Source organism: Lagopus muta, chromosome 3 (genome assembly GCF_023343835.1).
Source record: "Lagopus muta isolate bLagMut1 chromosome 3, bLagMut1 primary, whole genome shotgun sequence".
NCBI lineage: Eukaryota > Metazoa > Chordata > Aves > Galliformes > Phasianidae > Lagopus > Lagopus muta.
The window spans coordinates 8,787,653-8,804,054 of NC_064435.1; the positions used below are offsets into that span (position 1 = coordinate 8,787,653).

At 35.6% G+C, this 16,402-nt stretch overlaps 2 protein-coding genes across 18 annotated transcripts in view; one reads left to right on the forward strand and one right to left on the reverse strand.

The window, feature by feature from the left end:
• DNAAF11 (dynein axonemal assembly factor 11) overlaps window positions 1-4,510 on the forward strand; it is a 348,016-nt gene extending 343,506 nt beyond the window's left edge. Inside the window, exon 16 of the transcript XR_007376059.1 lies at window positions 3,979-4,510. The gene's annotated coding sequence lies outside the window, so the exon portion shown is untranslated. The remainder of the gene's footprint in view (window positions 1-3,978) is intronic.
• The window catches only part of EFR3A (EFR3 homolog A), a 68,715-nt gene continuing 52,448 nt past the window's right edge, over window positions 136-16,402 (reverse strand). For 16 of the 17 annotated variants that reach the window (XM_048940309.1, XM_048940318.1, XM_048940320.1 and 13 more), the window contains 9 exons: window positions 16,176-16,337; window positions 14,879-15,010; window positions 14,305-14,372; window positions 12,772-12,899; window positions 7,743-7,831; window positions 6,545-6,593; window positions 5,422-5,525; window positions 4,517-4,566; window positions 136-3,129 (listed from right to left, as the gene is read on the reverse strand). In XM_048940309.1, the coding sequence (XP_048796266.1) occupies window positions 3,024-3,129; window positions 4,517-4,566; window positions 5,422-5,525; window positions 6,545-6,593; window positions 7,743-7,831; window positions 12,772-12,899; window positions 14,305-14,372; window positions 14,879-15,010; window positions 16,176-16,337 (888 nt within the window). In that variant the 3' untranslated portion in view covers window positions 136-3,023. The remainder of the gene's footprint in view (window positions 3,130-4,516; window positions 4,567-5,421; window positions 5,526-6,544; window positions 6,594-7,742; window positions 7,832-12,771; window positions 12,900-14,304; window positions 14,373-14,878; window positions 15,011-16,175; window positions 16,338-16,402) is intronic. The other variant, XM_048940314.1, reaches the window with a different exon arrangement.

Consider the following 16,402-nt stretch of genomic DNA (forward strand, 5'->3'; position numbering starts at 1 on the left):
TAAAAATGGTTCAATAATGCTGCAACACTTCATGTTTGCAAGAAAAAGGTGCATAAAATAAGGTTTAACTTAAACGTCAAAAAATTACTGACATTTTAATTGAAAGCACTAAAAATCACATGACACCTTAGAGAATATTTTAAATTCTGATTTTATTGCTTAAATATAGATTGCACAGTGTGTTCTTACATTTACTGAACTGGTTCATTACATACAGTACAGAATATATGACCATCAGAACAAAAGACAAAACAGCCCTACTCTGATTTTGGACAATAGGCTATTTCTGTCTTTTGAAACATACCGGGATTGTACTTAGTTTAAAAGTGACCTGCTACCAAAAAACCCTAAAAATGACATAATGGGAAAGAAAACACAAAGCAAAAGCTGGAATACATTTAAACAGCTGGATACAAGTGTATAAACATTGTGACAGCACTGGATGTATTGCAGATAACAGCCAGTACGCTTATGGAGCTTTAAAGTTCTGCAGCTTAAGAACATAAAGACACAAAATAAGCAATTTTAAACTGTAAAACAGTATCCTTAACTCATTTGGTTTCATTCATTATCTTCATATTACAACAATTACAAAACAATACATTTTACAGTGACTCTCATATTCCAGCTGTCAAAAATGGCCAATGTGAACCAACTACAAACTCAGGGACTTGCTGGATTTCCAGATAGCAAGAAACTGAATATCGTGTGAACACAGTGTTAAAAACTCCTCAAACCCTTCACAACACCTGCACAACACTTGCATTTCCCATATAAAGCTAGTTGGAACTTCAAAAACATGGAAACCTACAGCATAAATGAAAAATATCATAAACAGAACAGAAAATGAAATGCTGAATTTACTTTTCACATGCAGCATTCATGCAACAGAATTCAGTCACTGAAACAATCCTGTATTTACAGCACAGTCTGCATACTGCAAGAGTGCAAACAGAAGTACATTCTTTATTTTTTATTCTTTAGACTCCTTATTTTCTTTTTGTACAAAAGTGCACAGTGTTATTCTTAAAAAAAATGACAGTGGATAAGTGTTTTACATTTTATCCATAGGTTAGATAGGTTACTCTTTAAAAAATTACACTCTTTATATAGGCAAAAAAACTACTGTCTTACATTTAAAAAAACCCCAACAAAACAAACAACGAAAACCAAAAAGTGAAAACTATAAGCTACAGTGGTAACGAAGTCTATTATGTGTAGACTGTGGTCTGATCAGGCTGATAAGCTGCAGCAGTAAAAATCACAACGGAATGCTGTAGGTAAGGGGCTGTTTCGTCATCCACTAACCGCTGTGATTTCACTGTTAAACTGAAAAGAAGGTCTCAATTACCTTTTGAGTTTTGTGAATGCTTTCTGAAGTTCTCAGCATGTTATCTCATAGGTTTAAGTAGCTGAAATTTCTCTCATGTTGTGTGCCATCAGGTTTTTAAAAGTAGCCTAGAGGAATAAATGCTGTAGTACAGCTCAAATATCTAACAGTCTGCTTTAAAGTGGGTTTGTAAATGGCCCAAAGTCAGCAATTTAGCTGCCCTGCCCATCAGAGAGCAATCATCCAGCTCTTAGAATTATGCAATCATAGATTTATTTTGATTGGGACTTTTGAATGTCATCTCTTCATGCCCCTACTCAAAGCAGGGCTAACTGAAGGTAATCACTTTGTTCACGGCCCATGTTCACTGTTAATGTATACTGCAGGCTACCTTAAGTGTCTTGCATTTAATACAGACATTTTTGTGTCAGTTCAGATTCATATAGACCAAGGGACTTCAACTTTACAACTCATGGCAACAACTACAGTTGTTTTGTTTCGCCTGCAGAATTTAGTGAGTCACAAACAGCCTTGACAGTTATCAATAAAAGCTGAAGGATCTATTGAATTGGTTTTACTTTATTTTCACTTCAATAGTACACTCAGATACATAAACCTATGAAAGTTAGCACATTTTCCTTATTTCTACAAAGATTTGCGAAATGAAACAAAAATGAACAAACATATGCATCTCTAAAAAAATGCTTTTGCAACTCTTGGTCTTTAAATGGTTTCATTCAGTTTTCTTTCAACTTCTAAAACATCACTAAAAAGCTGTAATAAACGACAGAGAAATACCTCATAGAATATAATTGTAATCTCTGCATTTATGACTTAAAATGCCCTCAGTTTATTCTCTGCTATACTAAATATACTTCTCATGTATTTATACTAAAGCAGACAGAATAAAATAGTACTGCATTTTCAAAAGTACAGTCTGTAAACTATAAACTTTAAGATGTGAAAAATATTGCACGATTCAGTGTTTCAAGAGATTTCTCCTGTCTTTATGCAAAGCAGTAATTTTCACAGCATGAAACACAGAATATATACTAGCTGTATATATCTAGAAGCGTACTGTATGATGCATCAGAAATACTTAATAAGTGTCCAGTCATCCATTTACTATACTTGAACACATGTAAGGTATTGTGTTTTGTTGTTCTGCTTTTTTTTCCTCCTTTCTCTCTTAGAAAAAAAACAGGTTAATCAACTGCAACAGCAGGAACAAAAGGGAGTTAGGCCAGCACTCCACTGTTACATATATGATGATTTTCTTTCAATATATGACTCAGGAGGAGAAGAAAAAAATAAGAAGGTAAAAGCATCTATCAGGTTCCTCAATTAAAAAGAATTAACATATTAAAGCAACTTACAAATGAATTTACAGAACGACTAACTGATAGAATAATTGGATTGATATATGTGAAAAAACAAGTTTTATATATGACATTTATGTGTACTCATACATGAAAATGAAAAAATGCGATAAATGAAAACCTAACTTTAAAAGGAAAACCAGACTTACAGAAACTGAACAGATTCAAGAGTTTGGCTAAGTAATCTGGTTTTGGCTTGTGTTCATCACTATTTTAAAATCAGCTAAAAAGAAAAACAATAAAATTTGAGAACTCATCTTGTTCTTTCTATTGTACTCTACTCTAAATAATGTCCAGCAGACTTCAGAAGACACTTAATACACACAAAGATCTGGAAACTTCATCTCATAGACTGGAACAGATTGGTAATGAGCATGTCCAGCAGTAATCGTCATCGTTCCTGAGGGGCTAGGTGGAGGTCTGTGTAAGAAGAATGATCATTATCACTTACAGTAATACAGATAGCTTTTTTTTTTTTTAACCTAATAGTTGAGAGAAAAGTCAACTACTGTTTTGTTTTCCTTCACAGCAGGTGTTTTATCCTGATCCATTATCATGTCTGAATTTTTTATCAAGGTTCTTTTCTAAATCAACAAATCACTGATGTTATAGCATTATGAAAAGTACACCTTGGTGTACTGTTAGAGTTGGCTGAATATGAGCCAGCAGTGTGCCCAGGTGGGCAAGAAGGCCAATGGCATCCTGGCTTGTATCAAGAATGCCGTGGTGAGCAGGACTAGGGAAGTCATCCTGCCCCTGTACTCGGCATTGGTGAGGCCTCACCTCGAGTACTGCATTCAGTTTTGGGCACCTCAGTACAGAAAGGACATGGAGGTGCTGAGCAGGTCCAAAGAATGGCAGCAAGGCTTGTGAAGGGCTTGGAGAATGTGGCCTACAAGGAGAGACTGAAGGAACTGGGGCTGTTTTGTCTGGGGAAAAGGAGGCTGAGGGGAAACCTTATTGCTCTCTTCCAATATCTGAAAGGTGCTTACAGCGAGAGCAGGGCTGGTCTCTTCTCACTGGTGACAGGATGAGGGGAAATGGCCTCAAGTTGTGCCAGGGTAAGTTTAGGTTGCATATCAGGAAAAACTTCTTTACAGAAAGGGTTGTTAAGCACTGGAATAGGCTCCCCACAGAGGTGGTTGAGTCACCATCTCTGGATGTGTTTAAAAACCATTTGGATGTGGTGCTCAGGGACACGATTTAGTGGAGGGCTGTTAGAGTTAGGGTAGGATGGTTAGGTTGTGGTTGGACTCAATGATCTTTAAGGTCTTTTCCAACCTGAGTGATTCTATGATTCTATTAAAATGCATTTTACTATTTATATTATTTACACCGCACAACAGATGTGCAAGAACTCCCAATAACAACTGTTCTGTATGATTTTTGTACTATTTTGGTTGTTCGATTTCTAATTTCTCAAACAGACTGGGAAGAAAGCACTGGGAAGACAACCACATTCCTTGATATTACTGATATATGTATAAATAATAAAAACACAAACATGTTTTTAACTTTTAAAATGTAACATAATAACATAAATGGTCTTAACATCTCCAGAACTTGGTCCAGTTAAACTCTTGACAAACTCAATTCAGCAATTAAAAATTGGAAGAGTTAGAAGAATTTCTTGATGTTCTTCACTACATAAAGGACTCAATAACAAGAATATCAAAGTAAGTGTTTTATACAACTGCTTTCAGTTATGCATGTATTATGAACACTATCACATTGCTGCCTGAAAGTAGTCACAATTGCTTCATAACTCAGTTTTTATTCACAATATTCTTCTTGCATAAAATCTTACCGAATAGTGAGTTCCAGTATCTGGGCGAGTCGATCATGAAGCAAGTTTGCCTGGAAAAAAAAATTAAAAAAAAAATTAAAAATTAATTACTGAATCTTGAGCAGGGTGAAAATGAACATGTCAGGCTACACACTGTATTGCACAAATTCTACCTGGCAAATCTAGAAAGCACTTCCTTTTTAATTTCCCATTGCTGCAGGGATTCTGAGCCTTGAAGAGGCATGTGAAGTTAAGTGAGCCTACCTTAAAGCACAAGGCAAACTTTGTTGTTGAAGGTAGAAGGTACACATTTAATTATTTAAAATAAATAAATAATTATATTATATATATTATATAATTACTATATTACTATATAGTATATATATATATATACTAAATATATATATATAAAATATATAAATATATATAAAATATATAAATATATATATAAATATATAGTATATATATATTATTATAGTAATATATATATTACTATACTATAAAAACTATATTTTATATATATATATATATATATATATATATATATATATATATATATATATATATATATCACGAGGTAAACACAGTTCTGTTTACTGTTTATCCCAGAAGGAAATAAGGATGGGTAAAGAATCCAGACTTCAAAGATAGTAAAGATAACATTAAGGTCAGGGGTGAATAAGATCTCCATTCCTTTTAAAATAATGTAGAAGCAACAAAAAACACATTTTAAATAACTGGAATTTCCCAATGCAGACAATTGATATTACAGAGACAATAGCTGAAGACAAATAGCTGAATACTATACTTCAATAGCAACAGCAGCAGTGATATACACAGAAACACAGAGCACCCTTAGTCAGCACACCTCTATTAATGCTTGTCCTAACATCTTCAACAGTACATAACATGTTTCAGAAACTTACCTTGGTTTCACATTGTGCCGCGATTTCTTCAAATGGTGCTTTTTGGAACTTCTCAATCACAAGACGCCTTTTTTCTTTTTCCTGTTCTTCAAGTCCATTGTTATCTTTAATAAATAAATAAATAAATAAAGACAAGTGCAATTTTGTCTCTCAAGTACGAGCAATTTGAACCTCTAAGCATTTTGTCTTCTTTTACACTGTATTTCTAACTTTCAAACATGCACCAGAAAAGCAAACAAGCAACCACACGCAAGCACAGTGTCACTGCTTCTAAAGCAAAATGCTGATACAATTTCAGGGAGCTCATTTGAGGATGCCAGTTTTACCCTTTTTTACTATGCACTTTAACCACCAGTCAAGGCTTCCTGTTGTTTCATCATCTGGTCTCAAGACTCCACTTCTGATGCACTACACCCAAGTCTCTTCCTTCAAGAGAAGAGGGCAATATCTGCCCTCCCAGCATCATACAGACAGCTGGGAAGGATTTATTTTTGAACAGAATTTGGAATACAGGCCAAGCAAACCTACAAGCTGCTGGAACTTTTCAGCATCTAACAAATTTTTGTACTTCAGCAATTGGTTAGTTTTGGAAAACTGTCAGATTGAATTATTGTTTAAAATGTTACTTTATCTATTGTTTAAAATGTCAATGTTCAATCCACATTTTTGACAGAAGTTTGGTAAACTAGACTGTATAACTACTCAAACAGTTCTCTTATTTCTTAACTCCATGAATTCTACCAGCTGAGTGTTCTTGACATCTGCAATCATATCTTACAATCTATTTCCTGAATGCACTGAAGACTTTGAAAATCTACCAATTGAAATATCTCATTATTTCTATTATTTCTATATTTTCTATTATTGCCTAGAAGGCCAATTCCATAGAAAAGCATTTCCATATGGTTTCACTCAGTCACATGAGTTTCAGAAAATGAATTCAAAAATTATCAAGATCCTATTTCAGAAGCTTAGAAATAAATGGCTGAAACTTTAAATCAACTGACTTGCTGATAAAAACAAACGTAATATTTTAATTATGTTATTCAGACAACAAATTTTCTCTAGTAATTCCAAAGTAACCCAGAACTATGCTACTAAATATAATTGTAATAAATCTTACCAATTGCTTTCTTCAAAGCTTCAAAGGTGATTTCTTCTGTATTATCAATCTAAAGACGAAAGTAAAAAAAAACAAAAACAAAAACAAAAAAAATCACCCTTAAACCTCACGCACCACAAACTTCTAAAAGCTATGGAACAGGGTAACTACTGAAGGACAAAAGATCCACTTTTTTTTAACCATATAAAGTTACTAATGGTTTTATCTGGAGTTTCTACAGCAAATAGGCCTCTAATTCTCTATCGCTAGTCACTGGAATGGTCAGTATTTCACAGGAAACTGTTATTTTTCTACATTCAGAACCGATGCTTGCCAGCTTTGCTTATAAATATTGGAAAAACAAAAGCTGACCAGTTACTAACCCGTTTTTATTCACAAACAACAGATCAAAATAATCACTCAGGCCAAAGTTTTCAAGAATCTTTCCTAAGAATGACTGAGCAAAATTTTAGTGAATAACAAAAGATTTGGAGAAGGACTTGAATTTTGGCAGAACTCTTCTTTGGGCCAGGAATAGCCTGTGGTGTTTCTATACTGATATCTCAGAGATGACTCTTAGGCAGCTCCTGAGAATAACAAAAACTGCTTCCTAAAATTAGTTGAACAATAAAATAAGAGTTGGTAGTTGATTTGTTCATTTACCAACATGAATATCCATTTGTTTTCTACTTCATTAGGAATTGCTTGGGACCAAAATATTACCAAAGATGCACAAACATTTCTCCAGAGAGTTCCAGCCTACATATCTTTGCGTTTTGCTTCTTTACACAGTGCTTCTGTATGAGAAAGTCTTTCTTAAAGTGAAAACACTGTGACAGTATCAGGAGAGAATGCTTGGACGAGAGACCAGTGCACAGCTGAATATGTTAAAGCAGTATACAAAGAAAAGAACACAATATCATCTGAAGTATCATTAGCCCAAAGCAGTTAGGAATAATAATAACAATGAAAATCGGAAATTATTTGTCAGGTAATCCTAAAAGAAGCTGTCCCTGGTCATTTTGGAGGAGTTGGACAACATGACCTTTAAAGGTGCCTTCCAATTCAAATGATTTTATGACTGAGATATTTTCATAGAACAACATTTAACACTGCTAAAATTATCAAATTCTAGAATTTCTGATAAAACATAATTCAGAGGTTGTTCCTCCCTCCAGCATCAAATATGGTGCCTTAAGATATCTTGTCATTACCATACCTTATCCTCTGTGCTGTTGCCAGGTAGAATATCGACCTGAATAGATACTGTATCCACAATGCTTTTCCTCCTGGAGAGTCTGTCCTCATCTAGAAAAAAAAAAACAACAAAACCAAACACACACGAAATAAGCAGAGCTCACTTTATGCATAACAGCTGAAAAATAAATAAGTTTCTACACATCAGATGCAATTTTGTTTGTACATGCTATTTAATAACCCTAGACCATCTACTTTATCATTTGCATTACTGTGTAAAAAGATCAGTTTCCTGTTTAATTATTCAGTCAGAACAGGAAGAAAAATAATCTCTTAATTGCGCCTTTTCCCTCCCAATCTAAATCCTGAAAAAAATTTTTCTCTCTACTTCTTAATTTCTAGAAACATTCAGCAAGTCACTCTGATAAGTTTTTAAAGCAACTGCAGATCAACTATGCAGATAGTAAAAGGAACATAATTTCATTAACGTGGAAGGTTGTGATCAAGTGATCCATCATTAGACAGATTTTCATTTAGTGACTTCATTCCAGAAGGCTGACACCAAGTAATCATTTTTCACTTTTGACACATTAACGTAAGACAAGAAAAGCCAAAAATAGATTTAAAGACATGCCACGAGGAACCTCTGACTAATGGAGATACGAATACCCTGACTTTCATGGACGTCACTTACAAAGCCACAAATTGCTATGTCACATTTTAGATTTCAGCTGAGATGATGACAACGGGAAGTGGCCCTTTTTATTTTTATTGTAGAGTCAGAAGTGCCTAAATGCGCTTGATACTAAGATGAGGATAAGGAGAATAGCAGTAATACGCTCCCTCCAGATGGCAACTTATTTTGGTTCTCTGTTTAAATCACTGTGCAAAACACTTCTGCAATGCAAATAGCGAGTATGATCAGAGTTCATTCCAGCAGAGCTGAACGTACTTGGCTTTTAGAAATCAAGTTTCTGAAAACTTATATAAATGAAGTGTCATTTTAAGAACAAGAGGCCGTGAATGAACAAGCTCAATGAAAAACAACTGAGATCTAGCTACCTTTGCCAGGCTCTAAGAGGCCCTGAGCATGTGAAGCAGCGTTCTGAAGGACTTAGCTTTTAATCCCTGATGGCTAAATTGGTACACATCTGCATACACAGAGACGAAAGCACCTCAAACCATGATGGTTAAATGCAAGACTGAAGTACATTTTGGCTGCCATCTTGTTGCCTTCTCTTGTAATTGACAGGCAAACACCAGAATGCACCTTTTTTGTGATGATTTTGGATAGAATTCATCGTCTATGGATGCCTAACTATTCTTGTCTGACAAGTATTCATTCTATTCTAACATGAAGATATTATGCGGGCAAAAAATTCTATAATTTGCAATGTTTCCATTAGGTTTTAATGATGTAAGATTAATCTTCACACACACATGTAAAAGATCCTGGGGACAAAATAGCAGTGGGGGAGACCCCAAGAACCCCTCAGGCTAGGGGTGACACTCACCCAGAGGGGTGAAGGAAGGGCTCTGAGGTCACTTCATTGACAAAGTAGGAAGTTATTGCTTGGGACATGAAGCACAATATGAGATGCTGGGGAAGAGGATCTTGGGATTGCACAAAACTTTGTGGGATTTCTACGGCAAGAAACAAGGGCAGGGAGAAAGAGGACTGAGATAGTGTGGGAAGGAACAAGCATGGGAAAACAGAGGGAAAAGGAGATAAGGTCATCAATCTCATGTAAACAGGATGTTGGTCTGTATGAACATCTGGCCATACTTAGCCTTATCAGTGCAATCTGTTCTGTCTTCCCACCCTATTGCTAACTCCTCCTGGTTGAAGAACACTCTTCTCTTTGTATAGGTGTGTACTCTGAAGTCTGAATACAGCAAGTGGAATGAGGACACACAGCATCAGCGTATGACCACAAAGGAATATCAAGCTGGACAGCTCAATATTGACCTCTGTAAGCAAACGCAAGTATGCCTGTTTGTCCTGAGGGGCAGGCATCTGTAGGAATTAGCTACAGAGGGACCAAGAGATCCAGGTGAACTACATACACTATGGAGCCTAGGGGTTAGTGGAGATCAGTATGTGTGTTGTTGGGTGCAAAGGAGATCTGCACCAGCAGCTGGACAGGGCCTTTAGGCACTGGGGCACACATCCAGATGCCAGTTACTAGGGAGACTGGGAAGGGGGATCCAGTGGTGGCTAGACAGTGTCTAAGCCCAGTTACTGGAGAGATCCACACAGAATCACAGAACCAAACTTTGGAAAAGACCTCTAAGATCATGTAGTCCACCAACTCATCCCCACCTTGCCCACTAAACTATGTCCCTCAGGGCCACATCTTAGCATTTATTGACTCTACCACCTACCTGGGCAGGTGCTGTTGCACCTTAAGCAATTGGCCTAAAAAATAAGTTTGCCTCAAGATGCAACTTGACGTGATTTACAGCTGTATGACATTCAAGACATAGACTACATTTCAAGTTTATAGATACTAATTTGGTAAGAATTTGAGAGGAAAAAAAATGGCTTCACCCAGAGATTCATTTACGCTTGTAGAGGAATAAAAAATGACAAAATGTTTACAGGAATCAAGTTTTCGGGGTAAACAAAGTGCTAAAATCCCTATCCATCATCCTTTTCACTAAAGTGATTAAGATATCTCATTTCCTCACAGACTGCTCTCTAAAATGACAGCATTATGCTAGGAATGAAACAAATCTTCCCAGTTAAGTGTTAAGTCCCTTTCCACATGCCTTTCCACAGCAGAAGTGTAGTAGAATGCCTGCATGAGGAATATAAACAAACTGTGCACCTAGAGACAGAATTTACTTTTTATTTCTCATTTACAGAACAGAATCTACCCTACGCTCAACTCCTGTGTTTACAATTCAGCATACTACTGGGAAAGACTAAAAATATTGAAGCATAAAAATATGTGGTAAAATCTTCATTTAACTTGACATTGTTCATGTAGAAATTAAATTGAATTAAACAGAATTTATTACAAATTTAAATAAATAACTGAATGAAAGTGATTAAGATAGCAATGCATTCACTCACCCTCATATTTCATTAGAAAACACCCTCAGCTTTATAATAACCTACCACAGAAAGAATCATCATTCTGTAAGCTGTTGGCACTTTCTTTCAACTTTCAACTAAGTTCTTGCAATTTCACTCAAAGAGGTAATTGGCACCATCACAAAAATGACACCTATGGCCTACTACCTGTTAAGGTAAAGAAAATAGGAAGCTACCATAATTTAGAGTTCTAAATTGAGAATAAACACAAAAAGGCAAACCTTGCAGCTTCACACAGGCATACTAGGAAGGAGATAAGCAAAAACAAAAAAACAACAAAAAAAAACCCGAAGGAGACACTAAACGCTAAGCAATTTCTGGCCTATTTGTCTAAAAGCCTTCTAGAAGCATTTTTTTTTTCTTTTGACGGGGCACATCCTATCAGTGCACACCACAGCTAGCAGGAGAGCAGGATGACCTACTACTCATTTTTACCTTTTGACTTGTGCCTGCATTTGTGATATTTTCTGCCTAATGAAAATAGAGCTCAATTAATATATACGTATGTGGAGAAAAATAGTTAAGTGTGCATTTAAACATTGGCTTTCCCTCCCACTAAACACAGAAGAGAACAAGGTACCGGAAGTATGTCCTTCAAACTGATAAGAAAACCAACAGGAAAGCATTGAGAGGACTTTAATCTCTGTACATTATTAAATGTAACATCATCAAAATTTACCACGAAGTTTGACCTTTTTCTCATTGCTCAAAAAGCTGTTAAGCGGGTGTTTCTTCTACCTGAGCTTACTTAACCTTGTTGGTGCTAGAACCATCAGGTTGGTGTTCCTGTGTAACAATGTATTTTAGGAAGGTATCCAAAAAAAACTTTAGTAAGGTCATTTAGACACAAATGCATCTCGTGTTATATAAGAGGCTTAACACGATTTGCTGATCAGGCCATCTATCTTTCTCATTCCATTCTCACTCAAAAGACAGTAAAAATTTGAAAACATAAAACATAACATTTTATTATTTGTTACAAACTTTTCTGGAGATAATGAAATACAATGTTAACTGTCGTTCAGATGCCAGAAGAAATGATCAAAAAAAGCAACATTTCCCTTTTTCAGGGGAAAAAAAAAAATCCAGCAAGAGAACGAACAGCTATTTCAGATGCGTCTCAGAATATATCACTAGTTTGCAAAACCAGTCATTCTCATTCCCTCCCTAGCTATCCAGAAAGTTTAATCAAGCATGTCATTGTCTTTGAACACAACCAAACCATTCTGCAGGCGTGACAGATAGGATTTTCACTATCCATGTGTGCTGTTTACTTTCCATGTGTAAGGTACAATATAGTGGAATCACAATTTCTTGCTGCGTACTTTGATTTTGCAACAAGTTTATGCTTCAGACTGGTAAGTCCCATAGTCCCATTACAGTAACAAGCAGTTATATAAAGACAAAAAAACATGTATTGTTAGTAAAAAATAAAATGAAAAAACTCTTAAAATATTTTTTCTGTACATTTCTTAACAGGATGTTGAAAACATATCAAGAACAGAATGTCAGGAATGTCACGTACTATGTAGTCATTAGAATAATATTTATATATAATGGGTAGGTAGTATGAACTTCCACCAATTTTCCTTGGGCATACTTCATTTTAATCATATTTCCTGACACTACGTTAGTAATGGAGGCAAACATAACACTGTTTATTAAATTAACAACTGCTCATTCTTTATAAAGATGTGAAGTAGGCTCAAAAACTTTGTGCCTCACCTCCTGAATTTAAAGAAAAAAAAATAAAAAAAAAAGGACCAAAAGTGAAAACATCATAGCAATAACAAAGTTGCTCATCAGAAAAAAAGAATCTTCAGAAAATAAAATTGTACTATGATTAAACCTCACTGTCAAACAGTCACACTACATTTCATTGGATGTGCTGACAGACAACACCTTAAGAATGCATTATCAATAACCAGTACTTAGCAGTTTTACAACTTACCTGTTACCTGGGGTACGTATGGAACGGACAATCTTTCCACACTGTATCCACTGCCACCTAATGATTCTGCAATCTTGTTTGTCAAGAAAAATAAATTTTTTTCGTGCTTCTCTAATGATTTTGGGAGGCTGTTAAAATATACATTTGAAGTTATTATCTAGCTATACAACTACTTATTATCTCTGTTATCTAATAAAGATTGGCTAATCGAGTAAAATATTACATTGAATGCAAGCAACCAAAAAAGGGCTGATGGTGATGATCTGATAGAAAGAAAATGTGATCAGTTATACATGAATTGACATAATCTCTGGAATAAGTAAAAAATACAACTCTGCAATATTTTAAATTACTTAACACTTCTGGGTTATCTGAAATATATTTCTCAACTACTCCTCAACATCTCGAGAAAATATGGCCTCCATTAAATAAAGAAATCTCAGTAAATAAATTGAGATTGTCATTTGTCAGCAATGTGCCCTTGCCACAAAGAAGGTAAATGGTATCCTGGGATGCAATAAGAGGCTATAGCAATGAGAAAATGTTACAGAGGTGATACTTCCCCTCGATTAAGGGCTGCGCCTGGAGTACCATGTCCAGTGCTGGGTTCCCCAGTAAAAAAGAGACTGGAGAGCTTTGAAGGAAAAACAACAGCAACAACACAGAATCATCAAATGGCTTGGGTTAGAAGGGACTTCAAAGACCATCCAGCTCTAGCACCCTTAGATCAGGTTGCCCCATCCAAGCTGCGTGTGAATTTGCAGGGATGGGGAATTCATGACTTCTCTGGGCAGCAGCCTGTTCCAGTGCCTCATCAGCCTTCCAGTAAAACATTTTCACCTAATATCTAGTCTAAATTTCCCTTCTTTTAGTTTAAGATCATTATTCCACTGACTGGAGCTCTCGTATGAGAAACAGTGGAGAGAGCTAAAACTCTTCAGCCTGGAAAAGGCACAGGGAGGAAAACGTGTATGAATAATTGAAGGCAGAGTGCAAAGACAGCAGAGCCAGACTCTTTTCAGTAGTACCCAGTGCCAGCAAAAGAGGCAATGGGCACAAACTGAAACACAGAAGGTCCCATCTGAATCTGAGGGAACATTTATTTACCATGAGGGTGACCAAGCATGGACACAGGCTATCCAGAGAGGTTGAGCATCTCCAAGGAAGGATAAAATCAAACTTGGAGGTGGTCTTTGGCAGAGTGCAGTAAGTGGTACTGCCTGAATGTGACTAGATGACCTGCAGAGATCCTTTCCAACTTTACCAATTCTGTGATTCTGGAAATGCATGTTGCTGTGTTGATCCTTACACCATACTATGCAGACCAAAGTATATCTGACTACAATTTAAGAACTGTCAAAAAATCCAATTTCTTTTACATAGCTTTCTAATGCCTAGTTTTCTTCTGTTACCTAGTACACTACTTAACCTCTTATTGTTCAAATTCACAAGACTTCGCTATTGTACTTCATGATGTGCAAAAGTAAAAGAGAGATTTTACTGTTCATCAATTAATATTCTGTATCTACTTACTTGCATTTGTCCTTGAAAATTGTTTCTGGCAGAAAATACGATGCTTCCAGACTTCTAGTTTCAATGACCTGAAAAAAGACAAGGCAAACAGTATGGAGTGTTTTCAACACCTACTGCACTCAAAAACTAAAATGCCTTAAAAAATTTACTCCAGGAGATTGTCAGTCCTTCATTAATACGTATCTCATAGAAAACAAGCCCTTCACAGTTTCTTTTTGCCACAGAAAGATACTGTGGCACCCACTCTTTTAAATAAAAATTCTGGTTCTCATGGTCTTGCCTATGTTGAAACTGTTTATCAAAGCCAGTAAGGCTATAAAGTCTTACACCAGACAGTGATTTAGATCTTTATCTATGGTAACATGCACAAAATAAAACTGTTATAGGACAGAATAATTCTTTGCATAAGTTTGAGTCAGCAAACAAAGCAGATGATAACAAGGAGATAGAAGACAAGAAACAACAATGGCAGACATAAACACAAGAGGTCAAGAATGCAAGAAATTACTTAAAATAATTTATTTACTCATTATGTATGCTATACCAAATGACTGATTACTTAATTATGTGTTACCTTGCTGACATGCTGACAGAAGGCAGGGACTGCAATCATCTGACTCAGAAAGTTTAGATACGCTGCAACCAATGCCATGACACCACAACGATTAAACATTGGTAGATTATCCTCATTGATGATGGCAACGTCCTTAAATATAAAGGACACAATTATATTCTCCGAAGTTGACACGTTTTCTCAAACACCCAGAGGTCAGCAGTAGTGGTAGTTATCATACATCAGCTAACATTTTTATCTGATATGACACAAAATTTAATATCTTTCCCCTTACCCTAGTCTTTCAGCTTACTCTGAGTTAGGTAAATATTATTCTGAAATAGAAGGGTTTGTAGGATGTAACTCCTCTGAAAAGAATTAAATCTACTCAACTTTCTCAAAAAGGGTGTATGGAGTAGTAACTAGTACCCTTTCTGCCTAACAATTTCCACTTGTGGATCAGGAAAAACAAGAACAGTACTTTAAAAATTACCTTTCTGAGTCACCGATAAAATATCATAAAGGGAATTACCCAATGCTTACTAGCATTGCTATTATTTTTTAGATTTCATTACTCCTTCTCTAGTAAAACTCCTAACAACGTTTTCATCAAATGAGGATATGGTTAAGTGATAGATTTTAAAATTAAGGATGCACTCAGCATTTCAGAAGTTTCATAATGTGGACTCACATAAGAGAACAAGGCTAGTCACAGACAGTGAACTGAGAACACAGTAGAAAATCTTGTAAAAAATTTTCTGGGCACACACCAGCAATTTTTTTTGAATGTTTTAATTATAGCACAGATGAAGTCACTAAGATTCAAAGTTTCACTGAAGACTGAATAACATAAGAGAAATGTCAAAGAATAAAGCCTCTCCAGACTGATATAATTTTAGCACAGTAAGATTAAATAACCTGATTTGACAAAAGATCAGGCAGTCAACCAAACGCTTTCTTCCAGGGCAAGGACTCTCAAAAAATTTAACATGGAACACTGAAGCAAGATCAGAGTTTGTAAAAATAACTTATCCATTTGTTAATGAAACTATTGGTCATTCTAGGGGTTTCCCTGCATCTGCTCAACTGGATAAGGAGAACATGTTGTAGAAGTATTTAAACAAATCTGATCAGCCGTACCTTCAACAGTTTATACATTGAGTATATTTTCTTAAAGGACTGATCATATTAGGACTGAATTACTTGATTTCCAATTTAAATATCAATATACAAACCACATACAATATACAAAAAATACATCTAACTTCACAAATATGAACTATTAACCAATGAACTCAACAGTGATTCAGACTCATACCTGAAGAGCAATAGCTAATCGAATAAGATCAATAACCACTTCTTCATTAGCTAATTCAATTGTAATAAGAGCTAGAGATGTATACAGCAGCTCAAAGTTCTTTTGGACATTGTCTTCTTCTTTACAGCCTAAGTAGATGTGTCTGTATAACTGCTGACCGTGCTACAAAGGATAATAAAGAAAAAAATGAGTATTAAAATTCCATAATAATTTAGGTTAGAAAGGGT